Here is a 22,889-nt window from a genome sequence, read left to right as displayed (position 1 = left end):
CAGAGTTCAATGGAAGTGAAACACTTATGAATGATAGATTAACTCTCTTTGTTGCTGAAATGAGGTGGAAGAATAGGTTGTAGAAAAGGAAATTGTGCAACTAGGAAATTAAGGTGGTTGAAGCAGCATTTTGTATGAAGTGTCTATATATTGAACAGGGAGTTGAGAAAGAGCAAGATTGTGAGCGAGGCATTGAATTCCTTGAATAAAGGATAATATCCTGAAGTAAAATAAACAAAGAGCTAAAATAATCTTGTTTTGATGATAAATATAGATTGAATGAACCTTAGAGGAGAAGAGGTTATTGAGGTATGGTGAGAGAGGGCAGAATGAAAGTTGGAGAGCAAGCAACATTCCAACTCCACCACAACCAGTGATTTGGGAGAGGAAGAGGAGAGAATGGTGAGTGTAAGTGCAGTCACTATTGGAAATGGTGGTCAAGGAACCTCTCATCAGAAAACTAGATCTCATTGAGTGTAAGAAGATGAAGTTTAGAGAAATCAAGGTGACAGAAGGCTTCTCAGTTATCGAAGAGGCAATCCATAGAATATATAGCAAAGAGTGAGTTGCTTTAAAATGAGATGTTGGGGAGGATATATGAGAGAAATAAATGTGGGATGTTTCAATAACAGCCATGTGTTGGTAGAACTGTGCATTGCTGGGAAACACTGTAATTTTTATTTTTTCTTTATTATTTCATGTTCTCCTAATTGAATGTAAAAACAAAAGAAAGCCATAAAGAGACATAAAGTAAAAAAAAAGGTATGCTTTTATCTGCATTCAGACTCTAGAAGTTCTTTCCTTCAGAATTGTCTTGGATCATTTTATAACTCAGAGATAATAGTATGAGAATAGCTAAGTCATTCACAGTGGATCATTGAATAATATTTCTATTACTGTATACAGTGTTTTCTTAGGTCTGCTCATTTCACTTTGCATCAGTTCATGTAAATATTTCCAGGTTTTTCTAAAAGCATATTGCTCATCATATCATTTAGAAAAATAATATTCTCTAACAATCATACACCACAATTTGTTCAGCCATTCCTCAATTTCTCTGTATTCCCTCAATTTCCAATTCTTTGCCACCACTAAAAGAGCTGCTATAAATATATTTATGTATAGATCCTTTTCCCTTTTTAAAAAATCTCTTAGTAGACTATTACAGAATCAAAGAGTATGCATGGTTTTATAGCTTTCTGGAATAGTTCAGATTCTTCTCCAGAGTTGTATTTGACAGTGTATTAGTGTCTCAGTTTTTTGTATCTCATCTAACATTTGTTGTTTTCCTTTTCTGTCACAGTAACCAATCTGGTAGATGTAGGGTGGTAACCCAGTTTTATTTGCATTTCTCTGATCAGTAGGTATTTAGAACATTTTTCATATAATTATAGATAGCTTTGATTTCTTTGTCAGAAAATTGTCTGTTTAATATCCTTTGACCAGTTATCAATTGGGAAATGGCTTTTATTTTTAAAAGTAAATTTGTCTCAATGATATATTTGTAAAATGAAGCCTTTTTCAGAGAAATTTGTTACAATTTTTTTTCAGAGTTATTACTAATTATAATTTTCTTCTATCTTATATTCCCCTGTTTATTCTACTCTCTCTTTTCTGCCCATCCTCAAAATTGTTTTGTTTCTTACTACTTCTAACTATCTTTCTCAATCTGCCCTTCCTTCTATCAGTATTCTCCCTCACTACCCCCACACATACTTCTTGTTCCTCTCCATCCTGCTTTCCTGGAGGGTAAGATAGAATTCTAACCCAAATGTGTATGATTATTATTCCTTCTTTGAACCATTTAAATAAGAGTAAGGTTCATAGGTTCCCCCCTTCCTCTCACCTCATCCTCCTCTCTACTGTAAAAGCTCTTTGGTGCCTCTTTTTTTTTTTTTTTTTTTTTTTTGTGAAATAAGTCACTCTTTCTGTCACTCCCCTCTTCTCCCAGTGAATTCCTCATTCTCATCCTTATATTTTATTTTTTAGATATTTCATACATTCAAGTCAAACCCATGTCCTTTGTCACATTTATTTCTTTTTTAGCTGCCTTAATATTGAGAAAGTTCTTAGGAATTACAAGCATCATCTTTCCAAGTAAGAATGTAAATGGAACCCCTTTTGATTTCTCTTTCCTGTCAGCTCTGGTGTTTTCTTTAAGAATGCTTGGAAGACTTCCATTTCATTGAATGCCAGTTTTTTTTTCCCCAGAAAGATTATACTCAATTTTGCTGGGTATGTGATTCTTGTGTAGGTGATGCTTGAGTAGATAATTCTAGCTCCTTTGCCCTCTGGAACATCATATTCAAGGTTCTCTAATTCTTTAATGGAGAGATTTCTAAATCTTGTGTTAACCTGATTGTGGCTTCTCAGGATTTGAATTGTTTCTGTCTGGCTGCATTCAGTATTTTCTCCATGTCCTGTGAATTCTGAAATTTGACTACAATAATACAGTTTCGATTTTATTCTCTGATTCTAGGATATCAGGGCAGTTTTCCTTGATAATGTTCAGGCCCTCTTTTCTTTTTTCTTTCTTTCTTTTTTTTTTTTTTTTTTGGATGATCCAATGTATCCAACAATTTCAAGCCCAATAATTGTTTAATTATCACTTTTGGATCTGTTTCAAATCATTTGTTTTTCCATGAGATAATTCAATTCACATTTTCTTCTTTTTTTTTTTTTTCATTCTTTTGATTTTATTTTATTGTTATCTGATTTCTCATGGATTCATTAGCTTCTATTTGCCCAATTCTAGTTTTTATAGAATTATTTTTTTCAGTGTGCTTTTTATATATTTTTTATTTGGCCAGTTCTATTTTTTGAGGTGTTCTCCATTTAATTGGATTTTTTGTGCATCACTTACCAATAGGCCTATTCTGTTTTTTAAGGTGTTATTTTCCTTAAATTTTTTGTCTCCTTTATCAAGCTGTTTGATCTTTTTTTGTTATTTTCTTGTATCACTGTCTTGTCTTTTTACATTTTTTTCTCTTGTTTCTCTTATTTGATTTTTAAACTTTTTTAAAAGCTCTTCCATGAATTCTTTTTTTGGGGGCCATGAAAAATTCACATTTTTCTTTGAGGCTTTGGATGTAGCAGTTTTGACTGTTAACTTCTTCTGAATTTGTGTATTGATCTTCTTTGCCACTGTAGTAACTTTCTGTCTTAAGCTTCCCTTTTTGATTGTTATTTGCTCATTTTTTTCAGTCTATAGCTTGATTTTTAACTCCTTTAAAAAAATTATAGCTTTTTATTTATAAGATATATGCGTGGGTAATTTTTCAGCATTGACCCTTGAAAAACCTTCTGTTCCAACTTTTTCTCTCCTCTCTCTCCCCCCCTTCCCTAGATGGCAGGTAGACCAATACATGTTAAATATGTTGAAGTATATGTTAAATGCAATTTATGTATACATATTTATACAGTTATCTTGCTGCACAAGAAAAATCAGATTTAGAAATGAGATAAAAATAACCTGAGAAGGAAAACAAAAATGCAAGCGGACAATAACAGAAGGAGTAGAAATGCTATGTTGTGGTCCACACTCATTTTCCATAGTTCTTTCTTAACTCCTTTTTCAAGACCTTTCTTGCTGGTACTCTTAGAGGTAGTTTGGGGGCTCTGTAAATTTTAATTTCTTCCAAGAAATTAATGATCTGAGGAGAGATATGGTCACTACTCTCCTGGCCTGTGCTCTGGTCTATGAGTGACCACAAACACTCTTTTCCACTGTCTTGTGACCAGGATCCCTGCTCCCCTGCAGCCACAAGTTTTGGTGTACTAGTGCTCCCAGGCTTCTGACAAGTTATGACCTTCCTTAACATCTGTGGGCTAAAAGCTCTGGAATCCTCACCTACTTCGTTGATAGTTGCCCCAAGAACTTTTGCTGGCCTATGTAGACTATGCTTCACTTTCATCTTAGTAGTAAAGACTTTTCCTACTGACCCTAATAAGTTGTCTTGGGCAAAAAAATTGTTTCACTCCATCCTTTTGTGGCATCTATTATTCCAGAATTTGTTTTGAGGTATTACTTAAAATTGTTTGGAGGGGAATTTAGGAGAACTCAAGTGAGTCATCTTCTCCCAACACTATAATCCCCATTCCCCCTTTTTATTGTTTTCTTTTTTCTGGTTATATAAATATATTAGTTTTTAAAAATAACATCTTTATGTATCATATTGAGAGAGAAAAGTCAGGAAAAAAACCATGAGAGAAAAGAAAAAAGTGAATATAGCTGATGTAGTTTTCTATCAAAGTTTATTGGAATTGCTTTGTATCATTGTACCTTTAAGAACCAAGTCTTTCATAGTTGATCATCACACAGTACTCTTACTGTATATAATGTATTCTTGGTTCTACTTATTTTGCTCAGTATTCGTTCATGTAAATCTTTCCAGGCCTTTCTAAAATCAGCTTGTTCATCATTTTTTAATAGAACAGTAATATTCCATTACTTTATACACCATAACTTATTCAGTCATTCCCCAATTAATGGGCATTACTAATTTTCCAATTCTTTGCCATCACAAAAAGAGCTGCTACAATATTTTTGTACATGTGGCTCCTTTTTCCTCTTTTTTGATTTCCTTAGGATGCAGACCCAGTAATAGCACTGCTGGATCAAAGGATATGCATAGTTTTATTGCCCTTTGGCCATAGTTCCAGAGTGCTCTCCAGAATGGTTGTATCATTTCACAACTTCACCAACAATGCATTTAATGTCCCAGTTTTCCCACATCCCTTCCAACATTTATCATTATCTTTTCTTGTCATTTTAGCCAATCTGAGAGTTGTGAGGTGGTACCTCAGAGTTATTTTAATTTGCATTTCTCTAATCAATAGTAATTTTTTCATATGATTATAGATGGCTTTAATTTCATCATCTTAAAATTGTCTGTTCATATTCTTTGAAACACTTCTTATTCAAGAAAAATTCCACTACTGAACACAAATCCTGAGAAGTAAAGATAGGAAAGCACTATATATACTAAAATTTTTCTACCTTCACTTCTATGATAGCAAAAAACTAGAAATAAAGTGAATTCCCATCAATTGAGGACAGACTGAGCAAATTGTGATACATTAATGTAATGTTATTTTGTTGTAAGAAATGACAAATATGAAGAATTTAGAAAAACATGAAAATACTTGTTTAGAGGCTTTTTAGGTCCATAACCAACATTTGTGGTAAATAGAATTTGCAGAATAGTATACTTTCTGACTTAAATAATGTAAATGGAAATGTTGAAAAGTAGCTTAACTCCTGATTAACTATAATGACTACACTAGAAAACAAATAATAACACATGGGCTTCTTATGTTGGTAGTGAAGTGTGTGAATAGGGGAAGGATAACTGGTTACAAATTACAGCTTATGTTCTGTAACTTTTAGAGATAGTTAATATGTAGGTTTTGGTAAATTTTTTTGATGTTTTGTTAAAAGAAAAGGTTCAAGGGGGAGGAATAGTATGGGAAAATGAGTAATATTTTTAAAAACAGAGGTAGTAATGTTTATTTTAAAAAGACCTTGGAGAAAGAAAAATTTCTGTTCTTTTAGTTACTAATAACAGTTCTTTATTTTTCTTCAAAGGGGCAGCTAGGTTGGTCTGTGGATAGAGTACCAATACTGAAGTGAGGAAGACTCATTTTCTTGAGTTCAAATCTGCTCTTAGACACTTTTTAGCGAAGTAACCCTGGGCAAGTCACTTAACCCTGTTTGTGTGAATTTATTTTGAATCCTGCAACTTTGCTAAAGTTCTGAATAGTTTCTAGTAGTTTTTTAGTTGATGTTCTGGGGTTCGCTAAGAATACCATCATATCATCTGCAGAGAATAATTGGTTTCCTCATTACCTACACTAATTCCTTTAATCTCTTTTTGTTCTCTTATTACTAAACCTAAAATTTCTAATACATTATTGAATAGTAATGGTGACAATGGGCAAACGTGTTTCACTTTTGATCTTATTGGGAATAGTTCCAGTTTATCCCCATTATGTTTGATGTTTGCTGATGGTTTTAAATAGCTGCTACTGAACATTTTAAGGAAAACTCTATTTGAATATTCCTATACTCTCTACTGTTTTTAATAAGAATAGGTGTTTGGATTTTGTCAAATGTTTTTTCTGTATCTGTAATGTCTGAACTAGCTCTTGGAGGACCTCAGGATGAGCCTGAGTCCTTGATCTTAGTGGAGGAGTGAAGGAGGCAGGACAGCCACCATGAGGCTGGTCAAAGATAGAGTCTGACATCTGAACTCTGGAGCCTAAAGTCTTTTCTGTGTCTGTGGCTGAGAGCTGTAGCTGAGACCTGTGGCTGAGATAGTCTTCTGTGTCTGAGACTCCCTTAAATAAAAGTACAGTCAGTACAATTACATCACTAGAACACACTGAGTACGCGCAACCGTTACATCACCATACTAAGTACTAAGTATATGCTTAACTAAAAGTACCTTGCTGACCTAGATTCAAGTACACCTTTTCAGAGTTCTAGTGCTCTACATGTTTGCCTCTGTTTCCTCATCTGTAAAATGAACTGGAGCAGAAAATGGCAAACTACTCTAATATATTTGCCAAAAAAACTCCAATTGAATTCATGGAGCATTAGATTTGGTAGAAAAATGACTGAACAACTTTGATTGCTTTATTTAAGTTTTCTTATTTGGATTTTGACTATATATTTTTTAATTCAAAATGTAAAAAAAAGCTTCAGTTTAATTTCTTATCTGATAATCACGATATGTGCTATGTAAAAAAGTGGTTAACACGAGGATGCTACTAATAATGATTTTTGATTGAATAGCACTTTAAATATTTGCTTTTTTTTTGGTCAGATATCCAAGCTGCTACAAAAGGATGTAGACCAAGAGTCCCAGATGAGAGCAGAAATACAAACCATGAAACAAGATCTTTCAGCTATTAGTATGATGGATGAATTTGCCAGATATGCCAGACTAGAACGAAAGATTAATAAAATGACTGATAAGCTTAAAACTCATGGTATGGTATTTATTACTTGCAATGTGCTTGCAGATAATTCAGATTGATACTTTTAATACAAGTTTTTCATTTCATGTAAAGTTCATGTGAAAATTTCTAGAATGATTATGAGTATTTTTTCCTGGGTAGTCTTTTTTAGTACTAGTAGAAATTTTAAAAAGGAAAATAATTCAACTAGAAACAGTATTTATAGTTACAATGTACTCTTACTTGTCAAGTACTAAAGAATAAGTTATCCCAGAGTTTATTTGGATATTTACTCTAGCATAGAATCAATCTGGATAAAATGACTTCAGACAGAAAGTCTCATGATAGATTATTAGGGATTTTTATTATACCTCCAGGAGGATGCCAAGGGTGAATTTTTACCACCAAAATAAAGGTGACATGTACAAATTTGTTTAGTTGGCATGAGGCTGAGTGAGGTATTATGTCAGCTCTTTCGTTAGGAAAGTTTTCTGCTATGAACTTATAACAAATTGCCTTTCTACCTGTAAATGGGAAAGTTAATCAGAATATTAAATAAAATTAGATAAATGTCTTCAACTATGAAGTGAATCTCATTTAGAGTCTATAGATTAAAGGGAAATTTATAAAGTCACATGTTGTGGAAATATACCAGACTTATTATTAAGGAGGGAAGGTTGAGAATAACACTTCAGAGTTTTAAAATCCTTATATAGTAAATCTTTTTAAAAAAGAAAACTTATTTCCATCTATATAAATTGTCCTTTTCATTCTGTCTTTTTCCTTCCAGTGAAAGCACGAACAGCTCAATTAGCCAAAATTAAATGGGTCATAAACATTGTTTTTTATATATTGCAGGTAAGCTTTCTTTGATTTTTTTTTTATAATTTTGGAAGTCTTATTATGTGCTATTATTAAGAATGTATGTGTTATTAAATCTGTTCATTTTTATATTTCATATTCTGTCTTCCAGGATAGAGGGCAAAGTATAATGCATTCTATGAAATATTTGGGAAATACCTAACAGTTATGTGCATTTTTCTTTGCTACCATGTTGAGGATACTTCTGGTATATTGCTCTGATATCGATATATAGGATGAAAATATATACACAGACATATACACATATATACTATACATAGAATGTAATATAAAGACAATTAGATCTGGAGTTTTCAATAGGTTTGAGTCCTGTCCCTGCCACTTAGTAGCTGTGTACTTTAGACAAGTTGCTCTACCTCTCAAGGCCTTCATCAAATTTGAGGATTTGTCAGTTCATTTAGATAGCAGAATTGAAAACATGGTACAGTAGAGCTCAGTCTAGATTCAGAGACTGAATTCAAATTCTAGGTCTAGTACTTATAAATTTTATGAGTCAGTTAACCTCTTTTGGCCTCAGGCTACTCATCTTGTAAAAGGAAGAGATTGAGTTAGATGATCTCTACAGTCTTCTAGCACAAAATTTTTGATCCTATAAGATAGCATCTTATGGTTTGGTCTGATATATAATGATATATACAAACTGTTGACTTTGAAACAGAGCTAGTCTGCTTGGCCACAGGAAAGGTGATGTTTGTGTTTAAAGCTATCTGGTCACTAGTGAAATGAGGATAAGATGCGACTATAACAGCTGAAGCTCAGTGGCAGAGTGTCATAGAAATGCTTTAGTGGTTTTCTAGGGAATGAATTTCAGACAATGGGATAGCTAGGATATGGTACTGTAAGCTTTAGAAAGTATTTTATCTGTGTTTTTTCTGTGTATTGTTTGATCTTCTTAATAATCCTTTGAGGTAGATGCTAGTATTATTATCCACATTTTACAGATGAGAAAACTGAGGTACATGTAGCTAGTAAGTGTCTGAGGCAAGATTCAAACTCAGGCCTTCTTTAACTCCAGATCCTGCATTCTATTTCTTGCTCCACCTAGCAACCCAAGGAGACATATAGAATTAGAGTAGAAATTCCACAGATCCAGATCTAGAGAGACTCCAGAAGACAGGTGAATCTGATTTGTGCCAGGAACACAAGTACAAAAAATAAAATAATCTCTTCTGACAACTGAAATATCAACATAAAATGACCCGAGTCTCAGAGGAATCTTTGTGGGAAAGTCGGGCTAACGGCCACATCAGAACAAGCAAGTCAGGGAAATTGTTTAGTAGAAGTACAACTTGCTTTGCAGGTAGCTCCGTAGCCTGTGATAAGTCTGTGCAAGAGTTTTTGACTGAATGAAAATTTTCTTCTCTACTTTTGGGTTAGAAATCTTTGAATCTTCATCTGGCAGCTATCCTAGGTAGAGTTGAGGTAGAAGGAAAAAATGGGCTGTATGTCCTATGAACCGCATAGACTCTGTGACTAGACAAGTGAAAAGTCTACTGCCACTGAAACTACTGATGATTTTTCAACTGCAGAATCCATTGTTCTTTTCTCAGTTTTCATCCTTGACTCCTCTGCAGCTTTTGATATCACTGGTCTACCTTTTCCTAGATTGTCTTACTCCTTTGGCTTTTCTGACATACTTTTCTGTTTCTCCTCTTACTTGTCATTATCCATATTTCACCCTTTTCTAGGCTTTGAACTAGATCCCTCTTCTTTCTCTACACATATTCTTCTGGTGATTTTTCATTAGCTCCTATGGGTTCAGGTAGTTATATGCAGGTAATTACCAAGTCTTTACAAACATACAAAAAAACTATTTTATTCTCTTTTCTGTATTATACCCCCTCATTACCAACTATTCACCAGACATATCTAAGGCAATATGCTATCTTTTCCTCTCAGAAATTCCAATACCCCTTCTATGGGAAAAAAAAAAAAAAAACCCAACCTAAAAATCATCCCTCCTTTGAAACTACTCTTTCTTCTTTTATGCAGTGTTTTCCAAAAGATTCTGGGAAATTTAAGTTTTAATAGCTTTTTAATAGCTTTAAACATCTTTGGGACCTCCTATATGGAGGACACCATTAACTTTCCAGTTGCTTAGGTTCACAACATCAGTATTATCTTTGACAATTCTTCCTTACCCTTTATATCTATTAATTTCTAACTTTTGTAAATTCTTCTTCCATGCCATATCTAGTTTTCATTCTTTTTCTTTCCAGTGCCTCATCACTTCTCACTTAGGCTATTGTACTAGCTTCCTAATTGATATCCCTGGTCCAGTTTTTCCCATCAATTCAAGTTTCCATTCAGTTGCTAATGAATCTTTATAAATCTTAGTTCTGTTTTCACTCCTCTGCTCAAGAATCTTCAGTGACTCACTATTATTTCTAAAAATATGATATAAAAATATAATAACTCTTTATTCTGTATCTTTTTATTTTTTTTGCTAAGGCAATTGGAGTTAAGTGAGGTGCCCAGGTTCACACAGCCAGGAAGTGTTAAGTGTCTGAGACCAGATTTGAACTCGGGTTCTCCTGATTTTAGGACTGGTGCTCTATCCACTGCATCACCTAACTGCCCCTCTCGTTATTCTGGATTTAAAACTTTTCACTCTCTGATTCCATTATACCTTTCCAGAATTATTTCATGTTTTTTTCCTTTACATATTATACATTCCACCTATACCAGACTATTTTTCTCTAAATTCAGCACTCTGTTTTCTGCTTTTGTGCAACATGTTCCCCCATGGATGGGACTTGGAATATATTCTTTCCTCACATCTGCCTTTTAAAAAGTCTTAGTTTCCTATGAGGCATATCCTCAGGTGTCACTTCTTACTCAGAATTTCAATTGATAGTCTTCTGGGAGTAGAGACAATATGACAGAGTAAAGAAAACACTTAGCTAAGCCCTTCAAACAACTTTAAAATAATGCCTCAAAACATATTCTGCAGTGGCAGGAGCCAATAAAAGGGTCAGAATGAGACATTCTAGCATAAGACAGCTTAGGAGTTACAAAAGAGAGATCTGTTATACAAGAGTAAAGGATGGCCTGGAGCCCATGTGGATGAAACAACTATGGTGGGGCTAGGTGGTATTGAGAGAATGAGCAGCAGCTTTGTGAACTCCCAAACCAGAAATGCTTAGCTAAGCAGATTTGGAAACTGGTGAGAAAGAGAGACTACAGAGGATCACAGTAAATGAACCTATCACTTTTTAGCAACTCCATTGCCTATAGCTATTTTGCCTATTGCTTACTTTTAGATCATATTTCAAGGTCAGGGAGAATTATTTTCAGTCAAGAGTGAGGGGAAACTGAGGGGAATCTGTCAATTCCATTGTCTGAAACCACTTTTGGGTCATAATTCAAGGGTATGGAGGAGTACTTTCAATTAAAGAAACCATCCAGTATCACTTTAAGTCCTAAGGGATCAGGAAAACTTTTTTGGATAAAAATAAGAAGGTAGGTCAGAGAGCAGTGATCATATCTTCCTTAATTTGCATTCCCTTAAAAGCAACAAATACTTTCATATCTTCAGAATAGCGTAATACAGTGGACTTTCTACCTCTGTGACAGGGTAGGATATTGGACCAAATCTGGTAAGAAGATATTTAGAGGATTTATAAAGTTCATATAAATTGAGTTTCTGTTCCATGGATCAGGGAGTTAGACTATTAAAAAAGTTTACCAGTAGAAAATATAAGATAAAAGAGTTGGGGAAGAGCTTTTGACTTTGTTTCCAAACTAATTCAAAGAGAATGTATTCTATCTCAATTTAAAAAAAAAAAAAAAAGTCGAGACCAAATACAGTGAGTTAATGAGGCATTAGCTGTTTTGGTTATGCATCAGTTATAGGCAGTAATCCCTGCAGAGATTGGCTTGTAATGTAGTTAAGTGGAAATATTTCATAGAAGGCTTCATGACAGTTACAGTAACATTATGTGATCAGCTATGATAAATGTTAACTCTTCTCAGCAATACAGTGATCCAAAACAATTCCAAAAGACTCTAGATAGAAAATGCCATTTATATCCAGAGAAAAAACTATGGATTCTGAATACAGATTGAAGCACTGTTTTCATTTGTTGTTGTTTTGTTTTTTTCTTTCTCATGTTTTTCCCTTTTGTTCTGATTCTTCTTTCACAACATGACTAATGAGGAAAGATATTTAATGTGATTGCACATGTATGAGATTGCCTTCTTGATGATTAGAGAGGGAGAAAAATTTGGAACTCAAAATCTTATAAAACCTGTTCATGAACCTTAAAATTTTTAAAATTCATTTTGAACTTAAATACAAAGAGACTAAAAAAAGGACATTCTGTGTATATAGCACAAATAAAAAAAGATTCAATATAAAACTATATATTTCCATTTCAAACTATTAAAAAAACCCCTATATAATCTATATAGTTTCAAAGCTGTGCTACTTTTCTGTATTTCCTTCTACGTTTTCTTTTATTCTCTTTAATGCCAATTTTGGTTTTTTTCCTCCTTCCTCATCCTACCCTAGAGAAGGCTAACGTTAGACACAAATATATGTGTCTATACAAATATGTATACATATATGATATATGTATGTACATATATAAATGTTTATGTAAAACTATATTATCCATACTTCTTTTTATCAGTTTTTCTCTAGAAGTAGATAGCATCTTCCTTCATTGATCCTTAGTAGTTGATTTGAGTATTTGTAATATTCAAAATGAATTAATTATTCAAAGTTATTCTTTGAACAATATTGCTGTTATGGATGTACAGTGTTTTCTTGATTCTGTACATCTCACCTTAAATTACTTGCAAGTCTTTCCATGTTTTTCTAAAATCAAGCAGCTCATTATTTCTTATAGCATAGTAGTATTTCATCACAATCAAAAACCACAACTTGTGCCATTTTCCAATTGATGGGCACCCCCCAAATTTCTATTCTTTGCTATCACAAAAAAGAACTGCTTTAAATGTTTAAGAACATAGAGGTTCTTTTCCTTTTTCCCTGATAACTCTGGAAAATAGATTTAATAATAAAAATAAATTTAATAAAATTTAAAAATTACAGGGTCAGAGACTATACACAGTTTTATAAATCTTTGAGTTTAATTCCAGATTGTTCTCTAAAAAGTTAATTCACAATTCTAACAGTGAGTTGATGTCCCAGTTTTTCTACATTCCTTTCAGCATTTGTTGTATGTGTAATTGGACAAAATAGTTTCTTATAATTGTTTTGGTTTCATCTTCAATCATGATATATTTACCCTTTTTGTTTTTAATACTATTGATTTGGTTTTCTTTCTTTTTAAAAATCATGTTAATGAATGGTTTATCTATCTTATTGGTCCTAATTTAATGATATATTCAGTAGTTTTCTTAATTCAGTTTTATTAATCTTAATTTTCATTTTTAAGATTTCCAATTTGATTCTTAGTTGGGATTTTTACTTGTTCTTTTTCTAGTTTTTTGAAAATTACACATTCCAGTTAATTGAGCTGTTCTTTCTCTATTGATGTAAACATTTGGAGATGCAGATTTTTTTTTGATTATGGCTTTTGCTGCATTCCATAGATTTTGATATGTTACTTCTTATTGTTCTTCCATAAATCTTATATTAATGCTGTATTTCACTTACCAGAATTTTTTTCCCTAGGCTTTATTAATGATTTCACTTATTTGGAAATATTATTCGGATCCTGTGACTGTGCTACCAAGTAAATGGATAGCTCCATTAGAACGGTTAGTGGCATTTCCTACTGGAGTAGCAGGTAAGACCCTTTGGCAAACAATTTGATATTTGATAAAGAATAAAGTTATTGATCAGTAGAATAGATTAACTGCACAGTATACAGAAATAAGTGATTGCAGTAATCTAGTGTGTGATAAATCCCCAAATCCAAGTTATTGGGGCAAGAACTCACATTGTTTTCTAATTTTCCAGTAGTTTTTATTCAATCTGGGAGAAAACAGGCATATACCAACATCTCACATTATACATCTAGAAAAGATCAAAATGAATACATGATTTTGACAAATGGGTGATATGATAAGCAAATTAAGGGATTATGGAAAAATTACATGTCAGAAGTATGTATAAGGGAAGAGTTGGTGATCAAATAAGAGATAAAGAGGATCACAGGAAGTAAAATGGATAATTTTGATTACTTTTAGTTTAAAAGGTTTTACACAAAAACAGTGCAGACAAAATTAGAAGGAAAGTAGGAAGCTGGGGAAATCTTTACAGCAAATTTCTCTGATAGAAAAGGTCTCATTTCTTATATGCATAGGGAATTAAAACCAAACATATAATTAAATACATGTATACTATTTATATAATTAAACCAATTATATAAATATAAGAGCTATTTCCCAATTGACAAATGTCTAGTGGATATGAATAGACAGTTTTCAGTTGAAGAAATCAAAACTATCATTATTCATATAAAAACAATGCTCAAAATCACTAATAATTAGTACCTCCCAGTTATTTCAATTTTGATTTATCTTATACCTCTATGACATTTAAGGAAAATGAAAAAAAATTTATAAAGTAAAAATATTTTATTATATTTTAAACCATAATTTATTCAGCCATTCCCGAATTGATTGATATCTACTTATTTTTCAGTTCCTACCCACTATAAAAAGGGCTGTTAAAAACATTTTTGAACATATGGGTTCTTTCCCCTTTCTATGATCTCTGTGGGATACAGATCCAGCAATAAGGCATCTGGATTAAAGGATATGCATAGTTTTATAGACCTTTGGGCATAGTTCAAAATTTCTCTCCAGAATGATTAGATTAGTTCACAACCACCAAAAAATGTATTATTGTCCCAGTTTTCTTCTTCCCTTCCAACATTGATCAGTATTTTTTTTCCTGACATCTTAGTCAGAACTATGAAATGGTACCTCATGGTTATTTTATTTTGCATTTTTCTATTCAATAGTGATTTAGAGCAGAAAATGAAAATTTTTAAAGGGGATGTGGGAAAATATATACACTGGTGAAGCTGTAAACTAGACTAATCATTCTGGAAAGCATTTTGGAATTATATCCAAAAGATATTAAACTTATGCCTACTGTTTAATCCAGCAACATTATTACTAGGACTGTAACCTAAACTAAAAGAAAAGGACTTATACATACAAAAATAGCTCTTTTTTTTGTGGTGACAGAAAATTGGAAACTGAAGTAATGTTTATCAATTGATGTAGAGCTGAACAAGTTGAATATATGAATATGAATACAATTTTGCTAAGTGTTAGTTTCAGAAAAACCTAGGAAGACTTGTATGAGCTGAAAGTGAAGTGAGCAGAACCAGGACTACATTGTACGTTATAACAGCAATATTGTAACAGCAATCAACTGTGAAAGACTTTGCTACTTTGATCATACATATCTCTGACAATTTCAAATACACTCAATTATTTTCTTTCATTTTGCTTATTTTTCTTGCTTCACCCCCTTTTCTTAACATGTGGAAATATGTTTTTCACAATCTTATATGTGTAATGGATATTATATTTCTTGCCTTCTTAATAAGGTTCAGGAGGGAGGGAGAGAAATAGAAACTAAAAACAAAAATTTTTAAAAATATGTTCTGTGGTGAAAATTAATGAAAATATATACTAGTGTAAGTAGTGTAAATTTTAATATACATGTACATAGGAGAAGAGAAATTTGGCTCAGATATTTTTATAAACAAAAATTTCTGTTAAGAGAATTATATCTGAATTATATTTTTTCCCCTAGGTCAGCCCCTCCTGGGGTTGTGAGTAAGACATCTTATGAATAATATGTATAGCCCATTAAAACAAAATTTTAAATAGCTATATCTAAATATATACATACATCTTATTTTGCATCCTAAGCCCATCATCTCTCAGGAAGCATGTAGTATTTCTTCATTTGTGATTCTCTAGAATCATAGTTGATCATTGTATCAGTATTCTTAATTATTTCCGAGTTACTTGATTATACAATATTGTTGTTATTGTATAAATTGTCCTGCAGAGTCTCCTTACTTAACTCTGCATCATTTCATACATTTTCACATTTCTCTGAAATTTTCCCTTCCATAATTTCTTATGGCACAGTAGTATTCCCTTATATTCACATGTGGTAATTTGTGCAGTCATTTGTCAATTGTTAGTTTTTTTTTTTCTTTGCTGCTACAAAAAAGCCACTGGAAATATTTTCATTCATATGAGTCCTTTTCCTCTTTCTTTAATCTCTTTGGTGGTATAAGACTGATCAAGATATTACTGAATTAAAGGGTATATCCATAGTTTAGTAACTTTGGAGGGATGGTTGCAATTTGGTTTCTAGAATAACTGGACCAGTTTATAGTTCCAGCAATTGCATTAATGTATTTTTCTCCCGATAGCCTCTCCATTCTTTGTAATTTTCCATTTTATGATCATTCTTGTCAATTTGATGGTTATGAGGTGAAACCTCAGAGTTGCTTTAATTTGCAATTATTTAATTGTCATTGATTTGGAGCAGTTATTTAATTGCCATTAATTTAGAGCATTTTTTTTCCTATGGTTGTAGGTAGCTTGGTTTTCTTTTCATATCCTTTGATCATTTGGTAGTTGGAGAATGGTCCCTGTTATATAAATATTTTGAATCAATACCTTATATGTCTTAGAAATGAGACCTTTGTTAGAGAAAATTATGAAGATTTTTCCCCCCAATTTAATTGTTTCTTTTCTGTTCTTAATGCATCAGTTTGCATTTGTGCATAACTATAACTAGCTCTCTGGAGGGCCTCAGGATCGGTCAGTCAGGATCAGTCAAAATCCTTGGTCTTTAGGAGGAGAATTGAAGAAGGTAGGCAAGCTGCCACATGGCTTGCCAAAGATGAATCTTGTATTCTGTAGTCTGGAGCTTGAAGTTTCTCTCCAGCTTGTCCTGGACAGAGCAACTCTGACCTCTCTCCCTCAGCCTAACAGTCCTTGCCTATGATAACCTCACCACCACACATTCAGCAAGCACTAATTGTGAGGAGAACCATCACATCACCATCTCATCTAAATATATGTATATAGAACCATTATCTCACATTGAATAGATAATTAGCCTTAAGTACTATGCTGTCTCAGATTCAAGTACACATTTTCAGAGTTTCAGCCCTCTACACATGAACCAAGTTATTTTAGTTGAAGGTTTTCCTGAACAATCCAGAATAACAACACTTTTTGGTAGTGATTTTATGTTAGACATAAGACATATAAACACATATATGTATGTGTGCATTTGTGCATATATGTGTGTATGCATATATTTCCATTCCAAAAGTAAATAAATGAATACCCACAAATATATGATCCAGACTTATAATTTTTTTTGAGAAAGGTACTTTTTTTTTTTTTTTTAATAAGGAAAACTCCCTTTACATGTGAAGATAGGCAGATGTTCTTCAATCTATAGTTTTATAGATTAGGGCTTGGGACACTGAAAGATTAAGTGGCTTATTTGGAGTTTTGGAAATAATTATAGTGTTGGTCAGAGATAGATTTTGAACTTAATTATCATATTGGGTTTTTTGTTTTTGTTTTTGTTTGTTTTTTGCTGAGGCAATTGATCAAAAAACAAACAAAAACAAAAACAAAAAAAAAATTTGGAGGCAATTGGGGTTAAGTGACTTGCTCAGGGACACAGCTAGGATGTGTGACTTCAGGGCTAGTGTTCTATTCACTGCACCACCTAGTTGCCTCCATCATATTGTTTTTTATAATTGTTTTTTAGGTCTCTCAAATGGTAATGTGCAGAGTAGTTCGATATTTAAAAAGTGCAAAAACAAATTGTGAAATGTCTTTTACTATATTTAGGAATATAGACCTTTGCTTGTATAAAAACAAACAAATGATTTGAGAATAAGAAAATATGAATTCTTTCTTTGGAAAATTTTGTCTATTCTAAGTTAGTTATAAATTTAGTAATGATAGCCTATTATATGTAGATTTTTTTTTTTTTAATCATTTTTCAGGTGGTGTCGGAATTACTTGTTGGCTTGTCGTTTGTAATAAAGTTGTGGCTATCATGCTTCATCCTTTTAGCTGAAAAGAAGAATGAACTCCAGGACTTTAAATTACTTTTCCACTATCAGAATTAAGAATCTAGTTTAAAGTTTTTCTTTCTACAATATACCTTTTTCTGGAACGTAGGTATACCAAGGCTAAGAAAAAAATGTTTATTATTGTTATAATTGAACCAGAAACATTTTGATCTGAATATACATACATATCATAAGTTCAATGCTAATTTGTTTTCTTTAATAATGGTGGCATTTATGAGATATTTAATATGATCTAGGATTTTTTTTTTTTAGTAAGCACTGTCAGAAAACTAGGTGTTTTAAAATTGCCATAAAAGTACTATAGAGTGTTGTTTTAAATCCTGATTTGCTAAAGGAAATAATTTTAATAACACCAGTACTAAAACATGACATTTTTTTTTAGTCTGGCTCTACAAAATATATTCACTAATACTGAAAGCATTCTTGTTATTGCCAAAACTCCACTTTATGTTGTGATAGTTGTTGGTGTTAAATCTTTATCTGTCTTTTCTCTAAGGCTAAACTCTAGATTAACTATAAGTCTAGGTTAAAAAAAGTTAGATTTTCATTTTTTTATAAATGTTTGCTATATGTTTTGTGCATGAACTGCTTTTGTATGTAAAACTTATGAAATTTGTCTTAATATTATACTGAATTTAATATTTATGCTCATGAAATGGCCTTGTTCTGTTAAAAAAAAGTTAATTGAAATCTGATTAAATTATTATATCAGATTCCATTTGAACTGTCTATAAAACAAGATTGTGTTAAACCTGTGTTATTGGCTTAATAGTTAACTAAAAAGCTTTTTTCAAAGGTTTGTAGTAGTTTTTACTTCCCCAACATTTGTTCATTATGGTAAATCACTGTAGGCATATAGCTTGCCTTTATGTGGGGTTACATAGTTCACAGAGCACTTTCCTTACAAAAACTCTATGATATAATACAAATATTATTGTCTTCATTTTACAGGTGAGTAGAATAAGGTTTAGGGAAGTTAAAATTTGTTAATAAATGTTGGAATTGGATATGAACCCAGATGATCTGAACATTTAAATTCATTTTACATTACTAGAATGCTTTTAATTTTAGATTGCCAGTCAAAACATTTTTATTAAGTGCTTACCATGAATCAGGAACTATGATAAGTACTGAGAATATAAAAGAAAGCAAAAACAATCCCTGCATTAAAGGATCTCATTCATTTGAAAGAGATATAACTCCATGCTCATGTGGAGGGGACAACATAAAACTAGGTACACACATACAGGTTAGATGAGAGATAATCCGAAAAGGGAATAATAATAGTTGAGATAACCAGAAAAAAGTGCCCTGTAGAAGGTGGAATTTGAGCTGAGTCTTGCTAGAAGCCAGGGAAGGTAAAACAAGATAAAAGTCCAGGGCATTCCAGGTATGAGGGACAGGTAGTGCAAAGGCATAGATAGAGAATGGGAGCTAGTGTGTCATTTTCAAGTAGTCTGGTATAATTAGATTGTATAGTGTTTGGAGGGGAACAAAATATGAGGCCAGAAACATAGAGAGGGGCCTCATTATTGGGAGCTTTAAATGCCAGAGGGAGTTGATTGTATTTTGTTAGAATTCTTAAAAGGTGCTAGGTCACTGGAATTGAGAGAGACAATAATTATCTAATTTAGCATGTTCCAGGAGATTCACAAGTCAGAAGCCCAAAGGCCCACTCTTGGAGGCGGAGTCAGATTCATTACAACTTCCACCTTTGTGCTGACTGGAGATTCAGAGGTTACTAGAGGCAGAGGCTGGAAGAGACAAAGGACTAGCAGCAAGAGCCCTTGGAACCAAGGAGAGTGATAGGCCTCTAAGAAATCTAACCAGGCTATTTTGAAGGAGACAATAAAGGATTTGGATTTAACTCCTGGCTGCATTGGTATGATTACACTGGATTGAAACTAAGGCTGCCTCCAGAAGCCCCCTAAGAAACCTACTCCCAGAGAATATTATAATTTAGAGAAGAACATTACAGTTTTTGATCCTGGAAGAAATAGAGAGCCACTGGAGATCATTAATTGTAAGGAAAAGGATGAGGGACAAAAGGAATTGGGATGGGGAAGTTCTATAACATGATCAGATTTGTGCTTTAGAAAAATCACCTTTGTATCTGAAGGGAGATTAGGTGGAAAAAGACATTAGGCAGAAATAGCAATTAGAAGGTTATTGGAATAGTCCATTGGTGAAGGCCTGAAATATGGTTGTAACTGTATGAGTGGAAAGAAGATGGGAAGTTAAAAACAAGATTTGGCAATGGATTGAATATATAGATTAATAAAAGTGAGAAGTCAAGGATAATATTGAGGTTGCAAGCCTGTGTGATTGGGAAGATGACTATGCCCTAGAAAGTATAAGGAAGATAGGAGGATTTTGAAATAATGACAATGAATAAGTATATATTGAATTTGAGATGTATGATACATTTTGAGATATATTAAAAAGGGAATTGATGCATTGTTTTCCCCTCAGTAGTTAACATGTGAAGTGTTATTTTAACAATCAGTTGATGAAATCCTCATAGTCAAAATAGCAAAAATAGCAGATGTATAACAGGATATATAAGAGACTGCCAGTTTTAGCTTGAAACACTTTTATCCAAAGACATGGCAAAGGTAACTGAGAAGAAGCTGTTTGATAGAAGAACCAGGAGAGAGCAGTGTCACAAAAACTTAGGAGTCTAAATATCTAGAAGAAAGTAATAGTTCTGAGAATCAAGGAGGATCAGTATTGAACAAAGTCCATAAGTTATACCTCACTATATCCTTTTTAGCATTATTGGGATTTTTCCTTCCTCTGGCACAGATCCAACCAATTTTTTTCTCAAATATTTACTTAAATGAATGCATGATTTTCTCTCTCTGGATGTTTCTTCCAGTGATACATATGCCAACCCATGAATACCTTTGCATCTTTTAATGTTGTCCTTATTTTCTTAAGTGCTTTCCACTGGGAAACCATTCAGTGTACTAGAAGACTTTCTTGTTTTCTCCACAAGATGATAAATTTTTGATTTTTAAAGTTTGCAAATTACATATATTATTTGATCACAATGCTTTATGAGGTAGATGCTATTATTATCTTCATTTTACAGATGAGAAAACTAATGCCAAGAGACTTTTAAGTGATTTATTTAGTCATATGCAAGTGTGTGTAAGAGAAATCAGAACTTCTCAGAACTTAGAACTCTCATTAGGTGTTTGAAGTTATTTTATTGAGGAGGGTGATGGGCAGTGTGTGCGTACCTTATTGCCTATTTCAATTAAGCTCTCTGTTCTTAATTTACTACTAAATCCTCCTTCATATCTTTGTTTCAATAGACATTTATTTTCCAAATCTAGTGCTCTATTCACTTAGCTTTCGTGAAGAGTTGATCCACTGTAAAATGGGAAAATGAGACATTAATGCATTGTTGGTGGAATTGTTAAGTGATTCAGCCATTCTGTAAAGCAATTTGGAAGTATGGCCAAAGGGCTATAAAAATCATGCATATCCTTTGTTCTAATAATACCACTACTAGGCATATATCCCAAAAGAGATTAAAAAAAGGAAATGTACAAAAATATTTATAGCAGTTCTTTTCTCATGGCAAAGAATTGAAAATTGAGGGGATGCTTATTAATTGGGGAAATGGCTGAATAAATTGCATATGATTATGATAGAATGATATTGTTCTATAAGAAATGATGAGCAGAAAAACCTGAAAAGTCCTCCATGAGTTCATGTAAAGTAAAATGTTCTCTTTACAAGCAATAGCAACAGCAAAGTTATGGGATGATCAGCTGTGAATAACTTTGCCATTCTCAGAAATATAACGATCCAAGGCTACTTTGAAGGATTTAGGATGAAAAATGCTTTCCATGCCCAGGAAAAGAACTGATTGTGTCTGAATGCAGATTGATGCACACTTTTTTTACTTTATTTTTCTTGAGAATTAATATATTTTCTTTGACAACATGACTTCTATGAAAATGTTCAAGGACCAAATGATATATATGTGATGTAGATACCTGATGATGGCACCAAAAGTTAGGATTCAGTTATGTGAAGAATTCACAGTGGTCATTCTCTTTGGCAAAAGGTAAATTTATTTAGGGGAATAGTTTACAGACAAAATAAAGGGATACATACAGTTGTGAGAGTACATGAAAGATAAGTTCCTCAGTAGAACTCATAATTACCCAGGAGAAAGGAAACACCCCATGAATTTGGGGCATGTCTTTAGCTGGCAGGCTAAATTGTGAAAGGGACTTAGTACCCTATAAGAGTTAGTTATAAAGAGGAGGAGTGAGATTGAGAAACATAATAGATTTAGGGGAAATACCATGTGGCATGGGGAAATGCGTAAGGAGAAGGACATCAGGAGGCAGTGTCATGGCGGACTGACCTAAAGAAAGGCAGCAGCCATGAGATGGCCCATAAGTAGATTTTATAGGGAAAATTTAACCTCAGGGACATGACTGGGATTTCTGACAAGGCATGATAAGATGAGATTGTTTGAGACCCCTATACAGGATGTGTAGCAGTTTGACATGGATGCCAGACAGGATGACCTCCCCAGAGGATGGGACCATGGAGTTAACCTGATCTCAAACAGTGCCTTATACTTTCTCTTTGCCTGCTTCAGGGATTAATTTTTATCAATTCCTCTGCTAACCAGACGTAACATTGAAGACCTCATCAATATTACAATTTCCATTTATAATTCATTTAACTTTTCATTTAAAATTTAGATATTATAGCAGTTGATACTTTTTAGTATTGATATTGCTTCATTTTCTATGGTTCCTTTTATCATAATCTTCTTTATTTCTTTTAATTCTTTTAGCTTTAACTTTGAGATCATGATAGCTGTCCTTCCCCCTTTTTAAACCTCAGCTAAAGCATAATACATTGTACTACAGCCCTTTATTTTAACTATATATGTCTTAAATTTCTAAATTTCTTAAAATGTATTTTCTTTTTTTTTTT

General features: G+C 32.9%; 1 protein-coding gene across 2 annotated transcripts in view; it reads left to right on the top strand.

The window, feature by feature from the left end:
- Positions 1 to 22,889, top strand: part of GET1 (guided entry of tail-anchored proteins factor 1) — a 79,627-nt gene that overhangs the window by 4,318 nt on the left and 52,420 nt on the right. The window contains exons 2-5 of one of the 2 annotated variants that reach the window (XM_051984775.1): positions 6,828 to 6,993; positions 7,751 to 7,818; positions 13,487 to 13,601; positions 17,829 to 18,713. In XM_051984775.1, the coding sequence (XP_051840735.1) occupies positions 6,828 to 6,993; positions 7,751 to 7,818; positions 13,487 to 13,601; positions 17,829 to 17,902 (423 nt within the window). In that variant the 3' untranslated portion in view covers positions 17,903 to 18,713. Of the gene's footprint in view, positions 1 to 6,827; positions 6,994 to 7,750; positions 7,819 to 13,486; positions 13,602 to 17,828; positions 18,714 to 22,889 lie in introns of those variants that run through there. The other variant, XM_051984776.1, reaches the window with a different exon arrangement.

Source organism: Antechinus flavipes, chromosome 3, assembly GCF_016432865.1.
Source record: "Antechinus flavipes isolate AdamAnt ecotype Samford, QLD, Australia chromosome 3, AdamAnt_v2, whole genome shotgun sequence".
NCBI classification, from domain to species: Eukaryota; Metazoa; Chordata; class Mammalia; order Dasyuromorphia; family Dasyuridae; genus Antechinus; species Antechinus flavipes.
Note: the sequence above shows the minus strand (reverse complement) of the source record. Positions and strands in the feature narration are given on the sequence as shown.